The following is an 18,343-nucleotide window of genomic DNA, read 5'->3' on the forward strand; positions in this document are numbered from 1 at the left end:
ACACTGGAGTGGGTTGCCATTTCCTTCTCCAATGCATGAAAGTGAAAAGTGAAAGTGAAGTCGCTCAGTCGTCTCCGACTCCTAGCGACCCCATGGACTGCAGCCTACCAGGCTCCTCTGTCCCTGGGATTTTCCAGGCTAGAGTACATTCAGGTGTATGGAGCGTTAAATGCATATGTTCATTCTACTCGTAAACAGATCTTTTAGAAAGTCCCCTATATGTGATTCTCTAAATTGTGCTACCACATAGACCAGCAAACCTGACCAAAATGACCCAGAAGCAGTTAGGCCCTCTTGTCTTATCAAAGGTCACTTGACTGGTACGAAAAGAAACTGGGGTAACACACAGCAAGATATAACTTGCAAACCACACACTTAATTTAAAAACTAAGCAGGAACCATTAAACAATTTAATGGCTATGACATTAGGAGAAGGCAATGGCACCCCACTCCAGTACTCTTGCCTGGAGAGTCCCATGGACGGAGGAGCCTGGTGGGCTGCAGTCCATGGGGTCGCAGAGAGTCGGACACGACTGAGCAACTTCACTTTCACTTTTCACTTTCATGCATTGGAGAAGGAAATGGCAACCCACTCCAGTGTTCTTGCCTGGAGAATCCCAGGGACAGCGGAGCCTGGTGGGCTGCTGTCTATGGGGTCGCACAGAGTCGGACACGACTGAAGCGACTTAGCAGCAGCAGCAGCACATTAAAAATATACTTTACAGTACATTATGGTACAGAGAATAGGAAATAATACTACAAGAAAGGGAAGAAGGAAGAATGTGACCCAGAGAGTATGGAGTACATATGTAGTCCCACTGTTCAGCTGTATTAATGGTAAAATAAAGATATTCTCTGCACTTCAGCCTAAAACCTTCCCAGACTTTTCCACCCTGAATACAGCCACAGAAACCCAATAAGGCAAAGCACTCTTTTCCTGTTTATTTGTTTTTAATATCTTGCTCTCTTCTTACACAAGCATTTTATTTAAATCATTAGAGAAATGTATAACTTTTCCTGATTTAAATACAATCACAACAATTTTTTTTTTTTGCTATCTATTAATAGAATAGCTGTGTAAGCTCTAGAGTAGACTGGTCATTAAAAAATAGAATGCTTCCATTTGTCTTTAAGGCAAGCACTCTTGACTACATAAGTTACTACTGGAAAACTATCACCTAATTTTAAAACTTACCCTCAATGGCCTGACCTAAGGTCCTGATAGCCTACGGTGAACGGTGTCAGATTCTTGATCTCCAAAGAAGAAGATTTAGCTTCGGGACCTGGAACCAGGCTTGATCACTCAAGAGCTTTTGTGTGGCAGTTTTATTAAAGTATGAAAAGGACAGAGAAAGCTTCTGACATAGACATCAGAAGGGGGGCAGAGAGTGCCCCCCTGCTAGTCTTTAGCTGGATGTTTTATGTCTGTTAGAAAGCTATTAGTCAGATAAGAGAGACACCTCAAGGCTGAGGGGTTTCACCAGGCCCCTCTCCCACAATATGCATTTTTGAGATATGATGGCATGAAGTGTGTCATCTCCCAGTCATAAAACAATTGATGATGAATACTAGTCTGTTGAGCTATTATCAGCCCAAAGTTTGAGAAAAGAAAAAAAGTTAGTCTTAGGTGGAACCATTATGAAGAAAGGCAAATTCCAAAGCAAATACATAGTTTCATTAACATAGCTTAAGAAAAACATTTCCATAAGAAAAATGCATTGGTTAGCTCAAGGTTTGAGAAAAGTTAAGTTCAGGTGGAACCAGGTGTTGTCATGGCAACACAGAATTTTAGGAGACACTTGCAGCCTATTTCCTCCATGTGGAGACCCCTGGCCTTCCTGCCTGTTACCCTCTCAGCCCTTATATGAGAGGGGTCATTTTACTTGCTGGTAAGGTCCCTTCTGGTTTCAACATTCTACAACTTCAAATGAAATCAGTGGTTAGTAATGCCCTGATGTAATGTCCATTCTTAAAGGGTCTTTGTGTATCTACAAAAGAAAACTTTATTTACAAAACACCAACTAAATAAGCTTCTTTGTTCTAGTTCACCAAAAATAATAGGAAAGTCCTTTTGAGAATCTTTCATCAAAACAAAAGTTATAGTTACAATACAGATCATTCACAAATAAGTAAAAACTGAAGGTTTATATTAATATCAATGCTGGAGGCCTTCAGTTGGCAGCCTGTCACTTGGACTCAGCAGTAGGGAAGTGCTTTTTGCCCTGCACACTACTTTTTTCCCCCATAAACAGTGGCTAATACTGCAAAATTGGGGGGATTTGACACACATCATCCATAACTCAATTTCTTCTGAAAGAGATGAGAAGATTTAGCAACACCAGGCTCACATTCCCACATAGCAGCATTAGGTTGGAGGTACCAAGTTACTCAGCAGCTGATTCCCAGAGCAGATAATTAACAGGGGCCCCTGAGCATCCCTCCCCCCCATCCCTCCATCTGGACCCTGCAAATATGCAGGTTGCAGTAATTACTGTTTCTGCATACTTACTCCCAAACACTATGTGTAGCACCCATTGGCCAGGATTAATTATCCTGCAGTGGAAACAGGCAACAACCTCTCCAAAGTGCTGGCTCTCACTCTTCCACCAGAAAACAGAGCCACCGGAGTAGAGCGCTCACTTTAAAAGGGGTGCTCTTTCCTCACGCGCTGAGGCTCCACTACAGAGTCACTGATTAGCGTCAAGGCACTCGCCAAAGCCGGTGAGTGACTTTACTGAAGGGTGGCTGCCCACCAAGGTGCTTTTGGAAAACCATGATGAATTGCTAGAACTTTAAGTGGGTGAAATAAAAAATAAAATGACCAGGAACAGAATCAGAGGGAGCAAGACCGCTTCAAAACATTTGGAATTATTAAAAAAATAAAGTGAGAATATTTACATAAGCAACCTAATTATCCTATAACTTACATTTTTTTCAGTAGGTTCCCCAAAGTTAGAACTTGTGTTAATACAAAGAGAGAAAGATAATTCCTTTAGGAATTATTTTGGAGCTCTTTTTCAATTTTGTCTTTATTAGTGATATGCTTACCTTAAAACATTATTATAAGACTACAATATGACATAAAAATCACCAGGTTTGTATTCTGAAATATATCTAGTGTGGCTAAGTAGAGCCTAGATTGTTCTAGAAAGTATAGTAAAGGCTATTGAGAACTATGGTCTTTTGGGCACTGACAGTTATTAAAGATTTCAGTTTAGCTCTGATACCCTTAAAAGCAAGCAAAAGATGACTTTTGATCAGAAAATGCAGCATTAACTATGGTTCAAGATTTCATGGTGTAAACTAGGCCAGTCTGTGATTCCTTTAATTCACTCTTTTTTCTCTAAGGAAAATGTTAAGAACATTTTTCTTAATCTTCATGAGGGTCCTTAGGACTTGGATTATCTTCCCACTGTAAAGTGAGTTTATTAGAAGAATCAATTTTTAAATTTTTATATCTCATTAACAAAAGTAATGCGTGCTCACTAAATGCATGCAGATAGGATATTTAATGGCAGAGAAGTAAAAGCAGTTTACAAAATAGTGTGTATGTGTATATTGTGTATTTGTGTATGTATAGACTTACTACATTAATGCATGCATAGAAAAAAGGCTGAAAGGCTACAAAAACGAAGATAAACTGTAGTTAGCTTTGTGTAACAAAATTATGAGCTTTTTATTTTCCTTTTGCTTTTTTATATTCTTCTAAATACTATATAAAGTATGCACGTGTGCTCAGTTGCTTCAGTCATGTCCAACTCTTTGCGATCCCATAAACCACAGCCCACCAGGCTCCTCTGTCCATGGAATTTTCCCAGCAATAATACTGGAGTGAGTTGCCATGCCCTCCTCCAGGCGATCTTCCCGACTCAGGGATCGAACACGAGTCTCCTGCGTCTCCTGTTGTGGAGGCAGGGAAAACAAAGAAGGTTGCACACTCAATTGTACACAGTGGTAGTGTAGATAAAATATGTATAGTGGACTGATGCTGAAGCTCCAATACCTTGGCCACCTGAAGTGAAGAACTGACTCATTTGAAAAGACCCTGATGCTGGGAAAGATTGAAGGTGGGAGGAGAAGGGGATGACAGAGGATGAGATGGTTGAATGGCATCCCCAACTCAATGGACATGAGTTTGAGCAAGCTCTGGGAGTTGGTGATGGACAGGGAGGCCTAGCGTGCTGTGGTCCATAGGGTCACAAAGAGTTGGACACAACTGAGCGACTGAACTGGCTGACTGAAAAATACTCATGGGCTCTCCTTTTCTCCCTTTCCCTCTCTTATTAGCCTACTTATTACACAAATCACACTTACCAGTTACTTCATCCTGGATTGATGAATTAAACATTTATACATGATTTGGCCAATTCTACATAATTCCTGCTGTTTCTATCTTACTGATTTTAAAAGCTAAATAATATGAAATCAATTACCATGAAATATTTCAGAGGTTAAGAGGCCATAAATAATTGAAAAAAGAGAACATTTTTAATTTGAATAGGAATTACTGGTTCTTTCTAAGAAAGGAAATAATCTCAGTAGAGGAAAAAAGACAAATATATATTTTTATATAGAAGAGTATCCAAATGTTTGGAATACAATCTGTATTAAGCCTCTAGGTAGTCATTAAGTTTCAACACATGCTAAAAAATCTGCATCTTTACCACCACCTCCCTGGTATTTTGTGTTGTAATGTCATATTTTACATCTTACATCTTCTCTTGTTTTTCCCTTAACTGTAGCTATAGTTACAGTTGATTTTACATTTTTTTTTCTCTTTTAATCTTCATACTGGCTTATGTAAGTGGTTGATCCACAGCCTTTACTATATACTTGCCTTTACTAGTGGGCTTTTTCCTTTCCTATAAATTCTTATTGGAGTTTGGAGCCTACTCTTTTCCACTTAGAGAAAACCCTTCAACATTGCTTTTAAAGAGTTGGTATAGTGTTTATGAACTCTTTTAGTTTTTGCTTCTCTGAGAAGTTCTTTATCTCTCCTATTCTGAATGACAATCTTGTCAGGTAGAATACCCTTGGTTGCATAGGTTTTTCTCTTATAGCACTTCAAATTTAACATGCCACTCTCTTCTGCCTTGCAAAGTTTCTACAGAGAATTCATTTGATAGCCTTACAGGGATTCCCTCGTATATGACTTTTCCTCTTGTTGCCTTTACAATTCTCTATTTAAGTTTTGCCATTTTAATTATGTTGTGTTGGGGTGGATCTCCTTGGGTTTATTTGAGAATCCTTTGAGACTCTTCTGCTTCCTGAACCTGGATATATGTTTCTCTCCTTCAGGTCTGAAAAGTTTTCAGTCATAATTTTATCAAATACATTTTTAACCCTTTCCTCTGTCTTCTCCTTCTGGGACCCATATAAAGAGGATGCTAGTATGCCTGATGTTGTCCCAAAGGTCCCTTAAATTGTTCATTTTTTTCTTTTTGCTGTTCTGATTGGCTGATTTTCATTATTCTAATCTTCCAGATTCCTTATGCGTTCTGTATCACCGTGTGTGCCGTTAATTCCTTCTAGTGTGTTTTCCATTTCAGTTACTGTCTTCGGTTCTGACTGGCTTTTGTTTTCAAGTTCCTTATTAAAATTCTCATTCTGTTCATCTATTCTCTTCCCTAGTTCAGTTAGCATTCTTATTATCAATGTTTTGGACTCTTTATCTGGTAAATTACTTATCTTTGTTTCCTTAGTTGTTTTTCAGGGAGTTTTCTTGTTCTTTTGTTTGAAACAACTGTCTCTGTCTCTATGAAATTAGGGTTGAACAGTTACCTATCCAGGTCTTGAAGGGCTGCCCTTGTGTAGGAGCATTCCGATACAGTCTGCCTGTGACTCTGGTGGGACGGCAGGATATGAAGTTAGCACAGGTCAGGTTTTTCCCCCAGCGTCCAGGCAGCTCTCTTTGGTGGGAGGTGGAGCTGGTGATGGAGGAGACACAGCCAGAATCAGGGGTGAGCTGGGGTTTCCCCCGTGCCCAGTGGCTGATGCTGTCTCACTGGGTGCAGTGTCAGGCCACAAGGTTCTGGAGCAGGTATGAGCTGGCTCCGTTCCTCTAAGTGTGTGCTCTCCCCATTCCCAACACTGGCACCTTTGCCCCAGACGAGAGCAGCACTGGAGTGGGCTGGGTGGTCCTAGCACACCAGTCAGTGCTCCAGACTACTCTCCATCTGCTGGGTCCATGAGAATCAGGAAAGGCTACTCTCTGCCCATTCAGGAAACAGTGGCTGACTTTATTTTCTTGGGCTCCAAAATCACTACGGATGGTGACTGCAGCCGTGAAATTAAAAGATGCTCACTCCTTGGAAGAAAAGCTATGACAAATCTAGACAGCATATTAAAAAGCAGAGACATTACTTTGCTGACAAAGGTCCATCTAATCAAGGCTATGGTTTTTCCAGTAGTCATGTATGGATGTAAGAGTTGGACCATAAAGAAGGCTGAGCACTGAAGAATTGATGCTTTTGAACTGTGGTGTTGAAGAAGACTCTTGAGAGTCCCTTGGACTACAAGGAGATCCAACCAGTCCATCCTAAAGGAGATCAGTCCTGGGTGTTCATTGGAAAGACTGATGCTGAAGCTGAAACTCCAATACTTTGGCCACCTGATGTGAAGAGCCTACTCATTGGGAAAAGCCCTGATGCTGGGAAAGATAGAAGGCAGGAGGAGCAGGGGACAACAGAGGATGAGATGGTTGGGTAGCATCACTGACTCAATGGACATGAGTCTGAGCAAGCTCTGGGAGTTGGTGATGGACAGGGAAGCGTGGCCTGCTGTGGTCCATGTGGTCGCAAAGAGTTGGACACGACTGGGCGACTGAACAGCAACACAACAACATCATTGGGGGTGCATGTTTCTTTTTGACTTTTGTTTTCTTCAAATAAATACCCGGAGGTGAAATTGCTAGACTGTGTGGTAGGTCCTTTTTAAGTGTTCTGCAGAACCTCTGCGCTGTTTACCACAGTGGTCGTACCCATTTGCATTCCCACCAGTAGTGCACGAGGTTTCCCTTTCTCCACATCCTCGCCACCTCTTGCTGTCTTTTTGATGACAACCATTCTGACAGGTGTGAGGTATCAAGATTTTGATTTGCATTTCCCTGATGATCAGTGATTTGAGCATCTTTTCACATGCCTGTTGGCCATCTGAATGTCTTCTTTGGAAAGATGTCTACTCAGATCATCCACCTGCTTTTTAATTGAATTTTTTTGATACTAAGTTGTATGAGTTCTTTACATATTAGAGTTCTTTATGTATTTTGGACATTAACTCCTTATCAGGCATATAATACTCAAATATCTTTTCCCTTTCAGTAGGCTGCTGCTTCTTTTTTCTATGGTTTGCTTCACTGTGCAAACACCCTTTAAGCTTGATGCAGTCCTATTTGTTTATTTTTGCTCCTGTTGCTCTCACCTAAGAAGACATATCCAAAAATATATTGCTGAGACTGATGTCAAAGAGCTTACTGCCTATGTTTTCTTGAAGGAGTTTTATGGTTTCAAGTCTTGCATTTATGCCTTTAACCTATTTTACTTTTCTATGTGGTGTAAGAAAGTGATTCAGTTTTCCCAGCACCATTTATTGAAGAGACTGTCTTTGCCCTATATTCTTGCCTCCTTTGTTGTAGACTAACTGACCATAAAAGTGTGGGTTTATTTGGGGGCTCTCCATTCTATTCCATTTCCCAATCTTAAACTAAAATGTGGCTTCCCTTAGGGTAGGTAGAGAGAGAAATACGTAATGAACAACTGAAAAAAATCTCCCAACATCTACTCAAAAAAATCATAACACAGTGAAATATAATATTTTCCAGAAAAATATTTGGTCAATTAATGATTAGTTTAAGAAAGACAATTAAGTATGTCAGGTTATTTGCTAGCCAAAGACAAAAAAAAAAAAAAATACAGGGACACTATAAAATACAATGTAATGGAATTCAACAAGTGACCTACTTTAAAAAAGCTCACAACTACTTGTGTGTGAGGTCAAAGAGAAGTGCTGTTTCAGCATTACAGACTTATTCTGGCTTAAAGAATGACAGTAAAATAACTACATGTGTGAGACTGCAAATAAATTACTCTATAAGATTCCTTGGTACATATACATCTCGAAGATAATAAAACTGAAAAAAAGCTAAATTCATTATATTATAAACAATACATTTTTCCAGAGAGAAAATGACATAGGTAGGTTTCCCAATAGACCAGGAATCCATGTAACAAATACAGCTGAAAGAATCAGTACTTTGTTATCTCCATCGATAAAATCAGGAATTGGCCTAAACCTCTAAGATATTATACATCTATGAGATATGATTCTAGAACTCCGATTTTCAAAGGGCTTCAGAAATTATTTGTAAATATTTCAAGAAGAAGAAATGTAAAAGCCACACATTTTCTTTGTATCTCCTCAGTATCTGTAAACTTTCAAGGAGTCGGTGTTGGGGTTGCAAGTACAGGGAGAGGACGACATCTTGTAAACACAAAACAAATTCTGTTTAACGTCTACGTTAACCTGAGTTTGTATCCCAAACAGAAAAAATAGTAGCAAACTCCTTAATTAAAATTCCATGAATTAGCTTCACATTAAATTATTATTTATTAAGATCAGGCAACTCTTCACGAGAATTACCCTTCTGGGCACTAATCAGCCAGAAGTTGTGCTCGTGTTTGGAATTTAATTTTGCTTTATTAAGAAATCATGCTTGGGAATTCCCTGGAGGTCCAGTGGTTAAGACTCGGCTCTTTCACAGCCGTGGACCCGGGTTCAATTCCTAGTAGGGAACTAAGTTTCCACAAGCTGAGTCGCGTAGCCAAAAAAATAAAGTGAAATGAAATTACCTCTTCAGCATTGAGATATCCAGGAAAAAGTTCATTTAAATAAATAAACATTCATGCTTAAGGAAGCTCACTGAGTATTTATTCTTGGCAGGTATGTTAGCCAAAAAGCATGCCTCGATGACTAGTTAGGAAAAAGAAAAATGTGTGTATTTAACAATTTTGAAGACTAGTTGCAAGGCCTCTGTGAAGACATTTTTATTCTATCACATACAAAAGAAAAATTTTTTCTAAAAAATAATGTTTCCTAAATATTTCTATTATAAAGAACTCAGTGATGTACTGCTGAAGAATGTCATGCCAGTGTCCCTATTGTCCTAGACTGTCACATCACCAATAAAACTTCTTTAGCAATTTAAAAATACAAATCTCTTTAGAGGTCTACGTAGCCCCCTAAGCGCACCCAGATGATTTCAGTCACATTTCTCATGCTGCTGAGTCACAGACACTTTCTCCATAAGGGGAAAGCAACCTTTAGTCCCCCAAGAATAACAGGCACTTTAAAACTAAAATCATGCCTTTCTGCAGCACTTGGGGTTTAGCTCTGCTCCATCATATTCCTTTATTCCCAACAGAATAGCACTTCCACTTACTGGCACCTGAAAATACCTCAATCTTCCTTCATTTAAAATTCACTGGGTATAAAGTTTTGAAAATGGTTCAGCACACAGTACTGAAGATGACTTCAAATTTGCTATATTGAAACCACCCTTTAGCCGAAAGCTACTGAAATAATAGCCTTTTAGAAATTCTAAGATGTACCGTGAAGAGAAATCTCTTATTCAAGAATCAAATCAAGAACTTCAAGACTAAATTAAAAATTGAGATGCAGTTAGAGTCTCCTTGGCCAGCAGATCTCCTATTCTAGCCCGGACTCACCTCTCCCGGGGAACAGCAAACCAGTATTCCGGCTGCTTTCTCCGTTTGCCATACTGCTGGACCACGGCTGTCGCGTGAGTGGCAAAGGATTTCCTCATGGGTTTTCCCACTTTAATGCACAGGAACATGGGTGGAGTCTTGCTTTTCTCTTCTTTTGAAGGAAGTATATCTGAATCACACGTGAAAAAAAAAAATCTCCATTACTGATAATATTGGTGATACCGAAATATTTCAACTTACAAAGAATTTCCAGTCCTCTCTTAGTGTTGGAAAGTCAAAACATATGGCATAAATATCATATAACATGATCATGTTAGATTAGGACTAACTAAATCTTTCAGACCTTCTTAAGCACAAAAGGTGAAAGTTCTGGATGTTTCACCTTGGTCTATATCACATGAGATGCTACAAACTAGGAATAAGGATAAAAACCAACACAACAGCAAAGAGTAGAGATTTGTGACAACCTGCAATGAATCATACTGAGGACCAAATCATACCACAATGCCATTCAGTTTAAAACTGAAACACCTTCAAAAACCAAAGTGAAAAAGGAAAAGTTCCTTGAAAGATTAAAAAAAAGCACACTACTTTCGTTATAGAATTCTGTGTCATAGTTCAATGTTCAAAACAGATACCATATATTGCGATTCTTCCCAATCACTATTGACCATTGAATAACACAAGGTTTAGAGATGCTGACACTTCCGCAGTTAAAAATACATGTATGAGTTTAGAGCTGTCTCTCCATATCCCTCCTCCGTGGATTCAACCAACTATGGATGGTGCAATACTGTATCTCAAATTTATTGGAAAAAAATCTGTACACAAGTGGACCTGTGCAGTTTAAATCCTTCTGTGTATCAATAAAGATATGCTCTATTGAGGAAACACTGTTCTCAAATAACTGTACTACTTTTGCTATTGCATGTGCAAATTTTAGAAAGGCAACTATACAGGCATACCTTGGAGATATTGTGGGTTTGGTCCCAGACTATCACGATAAAGCAAATATCACAATCAAGTGAGTAACACAAATTTTTTTTGGTTTCCCAGTGCCTACAAAAGTTATGTTTATATTTTATTGTAGTCTATTAAGTGTGCAATAGAATTATATCTAAAAAAAAAGAGTACAATGTAATTAGAGAATTCTTTATTGCTAAAAAAATGTTAACCACCATCTGAACCTTCAGTGGTAATATCTAAGATCACTGATCACTACAAATATAATACAGATCACTACAAATATAATAATAAAAAAGTCTGAAATATTGCAAGAATTACCAAAATGTGAAACAGAGACATAAAGTAGGCAAATATTGTTGGAAACAGGGTGCCAAAGGTCTTGTTTGACGTGGGGTTGCCACAGATCTTCAATTTGTAAAAAAAATGCAGTTTCTGTGAAGCACAATAAAACAAGATATGCCTATAGAACAGAATAGAAAGAAATTAAAAATGGCTTACCTTCAATGGGTACCTGAATTCTCTTTAATAGCCATAACTGAATTTCAGATTTATTATCCATTTGTGCACCTTGGCAGCTATTGTCCAGAGTAGATGTCAAAGAGGAGTCTGGATACTCTTTATTCATACTTTCTTCTGTAGAGGAGCTCAGTTGCAACGGAAGGGGTGCTCTCTCTTTCACCCAGGTTTTATCTGGCTCTTCCTTGCCCTCAATCGGGGGATCACCTGTCTGGGGAAGAGAACTACTAAGGGTGATGTCTATTCCCACTGGCTCAGTACTTTTGCCATCGCTTAATTCTGCCTTCTGCACATTATCAGATAACTGTGACCCTTCTTTGTTCTTACTAAGGTAATATTCAATGAGTTTGACTTTATCTAGATCTTCATGTATGTTCAGCGTGTTTTCCACCTGGCTTTCTGGGGACCCAGACTGCTTGTCCACCTCTGGCATTATATCTTGTTTCTCACAGGTTTCTAAGTCTAGGGTTCCCTTCAGTTCAGCATCACACTCTGTTCCTGAAAAGTTCAGGGCTGACTGAATTTCCGTAGTAGAATTGATTACTTGTGATTTAGTCTTCCTTAGTTCCTCTGGGTCAAGAGAAAGGCACTCCTTTGAGGTGTCTCTTTTGTCCGTTCCACCTTTAGTTTGAGAAGAAAGTTCTTCCAAGTCAACGAAGTCGTCATCTTCCCCTAAAAGAGAGTTTTCTTTGGCTATAGATTCAAATGCAGCCCGAGTGTCAGGAGGTTCCTTGCTGACGTTAGCTACTGGGGTAGATTCTTGGGTTGCCTCTGCAGAGGATTCCAGTCTCTTTACCTTGTCTGACACAGAGCTGTCTGAGGGCTTTGTTTCTATGAATTCTGTTGACTTCTCTGAAGGTCCTGTTGATGTGGAATCTGAAGTGATGGTTCTCTCTCCGTTCTGCTGCCGTTTTTCTTTGTTGAGAGATTTGAACTTACTGAATGGGTTGATATCCTTTTCTGAAGCCAGGTCTTCCCATTCTCCAGGCCTGTACAGAGGACAAAGATCCTGAGGTAGGTCACTGCGGGGGGAAAAATGGTGGGTGCACATGGAATGTTAAAAACAACACCAAAAGCAAAAGGATGAAAGGCAAAAAAAAAACTAAAACAAAATCCAACCAAAAAACCAAAACATAAATATACCACAACTTAAATTTATGTTTAAAGGACTCTAAAGCAAGGAAATAAAATCAAGAGATTGACTTCAAAATGAAAAATAAAATCAACCATAAAAAGTGGCAAAATAAAGAACCATGAGAGTTGCTTGCATATCCTATTAGAAGCAAATGAATGGTATTTGAGGTCATTTATGAACATGGAGATGTTACCCACCAGATTTTTAATGATGAAATCAAGTTTCTGATTTTCATGAAACACAAAGGAGAGGGAACGTTTTAGTACTATGTCTAAAATTCCTTAGATATTCAAGGCTTTTCCTCTTTTCATAAAACAGTGCATAAACCAACTACATTACTCCTGAATGGCTCATTGACCAAGTAGCTACTCATTTAACTGTTCTGTAACTGACATGGAACCATAATTTTGGTTTCATGGTTTAAGATCCATCGCTTTCAAAAAGAGACATCCTTCTACTCCTAAAGGAGATACAAGAGGATTATTTCCACTATTACTGCAGGTATACAGCACCAGCTCCATTTTACAGTTTAAAAATTTATGAGAATAAGTCAAATGAGCTCTTACTTACAACAACTGGTTTACATTTCTTATCTCTTTCATTTTATTACACTATCATTTTACTTTATGGCAATAAGCAGCTGTTTTATCAGCTGAAACACAGTTTCCTGGGACATGGTCAATTATTTTTCCTTAGTGACAGATGCTTTATTACCCAGATTTAAATTATACAAAAAATATTGATTAAACATGTTCTCCAAAGTTCTCCACAGTTTACTTACCTTACTGTCAATATGGATTAAAACACAGATATAAAACTCTTTTTAAAAATAACACGTTTGTATTTCAGAAATAAATTTTCTAAAAAGGCTAGATCATATTCAGGTAATACTTTATTATTTTGGCTTTGAAATAATTATGACAATACTCAGCAAAGTCCTAGGAAGTTCAAGTTATAAGACTGTCTTCCCAAAGTTACTGAATAAATCACTTGCATGGAGCATCCAGGTTTTTTCCAATATAAAATAAAAGCCTATGTAACTGTTAGGCTCTGATAAATGCTTTAAGAGGCCTCTCATAAATCATTTCAACTCAATAACCATTCACTGAGCCCCTACACACCATATATGCTAAAAGACAATTGTGACAGTATCTCTGTTTGGAAGAAGCCTGCACACACAAAAATATTCTGCTCACCATGAGCATCTCAAGAGATGTTATAGATGCTTCAATCTTAGAGTCAAGTATAATGTGGTATAATTTCCATTTTCAGATCCCAGATTTAATTTGGCATATTAAAGACCAAAGTCAGTCCTATAACAAAGCCCAGCTTTTCACATACTTAATGAACAAACTAATAAGCAAAACCATCTTCCAATGAACACCTAAGTCCCTTCCTCATCTCTTACTTCCCTGGCTAGCTTGACCTCCACAAAGAAAGCGTATGACTGCACTCCAATCAGCCTCCTATATTACCTTCTCATCTATCCCTCCCTTCTTGTTCTACCTAATCTAAGCCAGGATTAATCTGTTATTTTTTTTTTTTGTATCGCAGCTGCCAAGCTCTTCTGGTGTCAACTGGCTCTGCTGTTAATTAATGTTTTCTAGACTCAACCAGGGACTTAATGATGACCAATAATCCCTTCAGTTGTTCCCTTCCTAGTCTCCACGGCAGCTGGAGCTACAAAATGTCTTGCACAAAGTATATAAGGCCTGAAGGTGAAGATTGAGAGGTTTTACACACACACTCTTTTATTATACTCCAATAAATATTTTTTTAATAATAAAAATAAATAAAAACTATTTGCATGTGGCAACCAGATAATTTGTACTTCTTGTTTTAACATACAACCTTGAATAATGAAATTTAAACTACTTTAAACTTTTCAACAGTTGATGGAATTCTGAGGTCAGTACCAAATTCATTTGAACTGATTCTACTACCTCATTCTATTTCGCTCATTGGTGCACATACTCTTCATTAGACTCAAAATGTCTTTAGATCCCTGCATCCACAGGAACAACCACTGTACAACTCTGAAATAATTTCAGCACACTAGGAGCCAGTTCTCAACTCCTCCCTCTCCCCACAGCTACAGCATTAGCCTCGGATCATGAAACACAATCTCACATTGAGAGAAATCTTTCTGTAAGGATGTATCTTCACTATTGCTAAAAGAACACTTAACATCCTACCCTGAAGATGTGCATTAGAATTGCTCCATTAGAAGCCATCACTGGGCAGGAAATGCCCCTAACTGCCTGGCCATCCACTTCCAAACTTAACTGTTAAATCTTTACCTGTTCTTGTCTTCTTTCCTCTCATCATCACGTTCGTTCTTTCTTTTCAAAACTCTTTCACTCCCCTTCCTCCTTCTCATCTAAAGATTCCAAAGTGGCTTGGACACTCCCTCACGTGGTTCTCATGGAATGCTGTGTTCACATCTATGTCTACAGGGCTGTTCAGGTACCACTCTTGTCCGCCTGTTGTACCCAGCAGACGGTGAGACAGTGGCTATGACCCACTCGTCAATGTATCCCTGCCACACAAGAGGCGTGCACTAAGATGTATTAGAACCCTCAATCTGCACGAATAGAAGATTCCCACAGAATAATGAAGAGTTTCAGACATGCACTGAAGGTTCAAATAAACAACCTATACATATTAGGCACCACGCTATTTTCTAAGAGTTTTGCTATATCAACACTTTTAGTTCTTGTAACAGTTCTGCAGGCTAAAAAATACTATTAATTCCATTTTACAGATGAGAAAACTGAGGCTCAAGATTGAGTTACTCAGGAAGGAGCCACATAGTGGCAGAAAACCCAGGCACTGTCACGCAAAACTGCCTGGCCTGCTGCACTGCCTCCTAAAACCTCTCACTCAGACACTTCAGCCAGGACTCAGAGAGACCTCAGTGGCCATGCTCCCATGGTTCCTTCAGTGGCTAGGCCACTGCAAGGGTCTAGTTGATCAGATGCTAGGGACTGCAGACGTCCAGGGGAACCTGCCGGCATAAACCCCTAGAGACTCTGTTTCTGGGTTAGTTCCCTAGTTTCCTTTCATTCTTCTTATGAGTCCAAGGGGCTGGTTTCCCTTTGTACTGTTGGACCCACTGCTTTGTCTCTACCTTCTTATCACTGAGAGCTTCTAAAGATGTTTACTGCTAGCACGTACACAGTACACAGAATTAGGCACACTGACAAAATGACAAAGAATCAGATTAGCCCTACAAGTGAATCGATTCTTTGAGTTTTCTTAAGCTCTTTCTTCACGGGGAGCTTCTTTTTTTTCAATTAAAAAACTCAGTTTTAGAAGACAAAAGTAATCAGAACTAAAGCAATATCCACCTACACTTCAGAGACAAAATAAACTACTATTACTTTCTTTCACACCACTTAAGGCAGTCTGGCTACAAGGCAGTGTCTCTGCACTGTCCACTCAAATCTCTCTCCACGAAGGATTAAGGAAAGACACAAGCTGAGGAAGAATATAACTCTGCTTACCAATTAAACCGAATAGAAAATCCTGATTAACTCTTGATAATCAGACAAATTCTTTCAGAGAAAGTTCACTTATTCTTTCATAAATTAAGAACAGCATTCAGAAAAATAAGCCAAAGAAACAGCATTTTTACATGCTGGCTTTTTTGATTTTCTCAGCTGTGAATGTTCTTCTCTTTCTTATTATTGACTTTATCATTTCCATTTTCTCTTTTTTCTATTTTTTAAAAATTTAGTGTACAGATATTCTACCTTCAAATTCACCTCTACACAGTCTCTAACTCCCACCAATGCCCTCACTTTTTAATTGCATTTAATTCTCCCAATACTCCCTTGGCTGGTAAACAAAGAAAGGTGCCTTACGATGGCAAGGCATCTTTGATCTTCATGTGAGAGATGTCATTGTAGAGCGCGATGGAAACGACCTCTTCCATGGGGCAGATGAGGCCGTATTCCTCACACCCATTTTCAATGACCAGGGGATCAGACTTGTGAGGGTCGAACATGATGTTGTTAGGAGTGACAATCATGACGCCTCCGACCACACCCTGAGGAAAAAGACAGAACAGAGTTGCTACAGGCGAGATGTAGCCATCATAGCGCTTTTAGTGAACTCACGTTGCCATTCCACTGCTTTGTGAACCCCGGTATCCTACAGGACAATTGCAACCCTTCTACTGGAAAAACAGGCTGAAGAAATTGCATTGTTGGGTGCGGAGTGCTGAGTCAGAGAGACAGACATGCCTCGCTGTGGCCAGCGGCCGAGCCTGGTTCAAGCATGGCTGCTCAATAGTACAGGGATCTTGGGTTTCACATGTATACCTCAGATGCCCCAGTTCCCTATTGGTAACATGAGAAGGGCTGTCCCAGGTGGTTTCCTGATTGAGGACTGCAGACTTTACAATTCACTCGGCACGTACTCACCACATGTCCAGCAAGTGCATGGTACTGTGCTCTGGGAGCGGCTAACTCAGTCTCAGTGGCAAAGAACACCCCTAATATTTTGCTCTGTGATGCTCAGAAAGCCCACATTCAGCAAATAGGAATATGAAACTTTTACAAACAGAAGTGAATATGTTCAAACTATGGAAACTGAAAGCACAGAACAGCTGGGAATTCCCTGGCGTTCCAGTGGTTAGGACTTAGCACTTGCACTGCTGAGGGCCTGGGTTCAATTCGTGCTTGGGGAACTAAGATCCTGCAAGCCACGCGGTGTGGCCTAAAAGAAAAAAAAAAGCAAAAAACAGTAGCATGGTGGGAACTTGTCTGAAACCTGGTCAGTTTACATGGTAGACCGTGTTGACCATGGGGATATTATCTACCAGGCACAGTAGGATACAAATGACTCCCTTTAGGTAAATTATTTATTTTGATACCCTTAATGAGTTTAGTGATCACCTTAGCAAAAAGTTTTGCCTTTCAGACATTACTTATTCTTAGTTGCAAAAGTTTTTCCTACCATTGGAACCTAGCATTCATATGAGCACAGGAATTCGCTTTATATCAACATTACCCTTTCTTCAGAGGCTCACTAAAAGTCAGATTTGTTTTTCATACAAAACACCAATAAGCAAGAAACTAAAAAAATTATATAACAGACATTTTCATACCAGCATCTCTAGTGGCAAACAAGTTGATAACTTAGCATTTTCCAGGTCAAATGCTAAGCTCCTTAAATGAAATAATCTTTTTCTGTTTTTAATTATTTTTTTAAATGTTTTATTTTGCACTGGGGTATAACCGATCAACAAACAATGTTGTGATAGTTTCAGGTAAACAGCAAAGGGACTCAGCCATAAACCCCCCTCCCATCCAGGCTGCCACATAACATTGAGCTCTAGAGTTCCATGTGCTACACAGGATGTCCCTGTTGGTTATCATGAATTATCTTTTAATTAGAACACCCTATTAATTAAATTTTATTATTATTCCTACTTCATAGATGAGGAAAATGGAAGGTTTGAAAATGTAAATATTTTGCCCGTGGTCTCAGAGCTAGTGGCGGTAGAGCTGGAATTTAAGTTCAGTGACTCTGACTCTAGCATTTGCTGTTAAAACACATTCTATACCGTCTCCCTAAAACTTTATGGGCTAAGAACTGAAATATAAGTGATAAACCCAAGATCACAAAGAATCACATTTCCACTCAACGGTTACTATTCCCTTAGTAAGTAAAATGCCAGGCATCCAAGAGGAAAAAACAAATGCACAGTTGTGAAATCTTGTAGCTGAAACTTTGGGTAAGATATTTTTAAGTAGTCTGCCTTTGGTAATTTGGAACTGGTTTAGTTTCCCACAGATTCTAAGGAAAAAGAAAAACACCAAATTGCATAGCCATATACCTTTCCATCAGTGAAGTATCGGCAATTCATTTTCAAAAATTTTACCACTCCTGGCTCGTCCTCTTCCGAAGTGGATGATAAGACTCTCTCGATGGGTTTTAAGGCCTTTCTTGCTAAGTCAGCATCCTTTAGAAAGCAAAAATTTCCACAAATAGAAGC

General features: G+C 39.1%; 1 protein-coding gene and 1 long non-coding RNA gene across 36 annotated transcripts in view; one reads left to right on the forward strand and one right to left on the reverse strand.

The window, feature by feature from the left end:
* The window catches only part of NCOA7 (nuclear receptor coactivator 7), a 173,830-nt gene that overhangs the window by 42,623 nt on the left and 112,864 nt on the right, over positions 1-18,343 (reverse strand). For 29 of the 35 annotated variants that reach the window (XM_081529824.1, XM_081529839.1, XM_081529822.1 and 26 more), the window contains 4 exons: positions 18,185-18,310; positions 16,206-16,390; positions 11,187-12,226; positions 9,723-9,891 (listed from right to left, as the gene is read on the reverse strand). In XM_081529824.1, the coding sequence (XP_081385950.1) occupies positions 9,723-9,891; positions 11,187-12,226; positions 16,206-16,390; positions 18,185-18,310 (1,520 nt within the window). The remainder of the gene's footprint in view (positions 1-9,722; positions 9,892-11,186; positions 12,227-16,205; positions 16,391-18,184; positions 18,311-18,343) is intronic. The other 6 variants (XM_081529816.1, XM_081529836.1, XM_081529851.1 and 3 more) reach the window with 1 other exon arrangement.
* On the forward strand, positions 1,798-14,152 carry LOC145521358 (uncharacterized). Its single transcript, XR_014065338.1, has 2 exons — positions 1,798-1,889; positions 13,894-14,152. It is a non-coding gene; the product is annotated as an uncharacterized LOC145521358 (long non-coding RNA).

Source organism: Giraffa tippelskirchi, chromosome 9 (assembly GCF_054371585.1).
Source record: "Giraffa tippelskirchi isolate mGirTip1 chromosome 9, T2T-mGirTip1v1.2.pri, whole genome shotgun sequence".
In the NCBI taxonomy this organism is placed as follows: domain Eukaryota; kingdom Metazoa; phylum Chordata; class Mammalia; order Artiodactyla; family Giraffidae; genus Giraffa; species Giraffa tippelskirchi.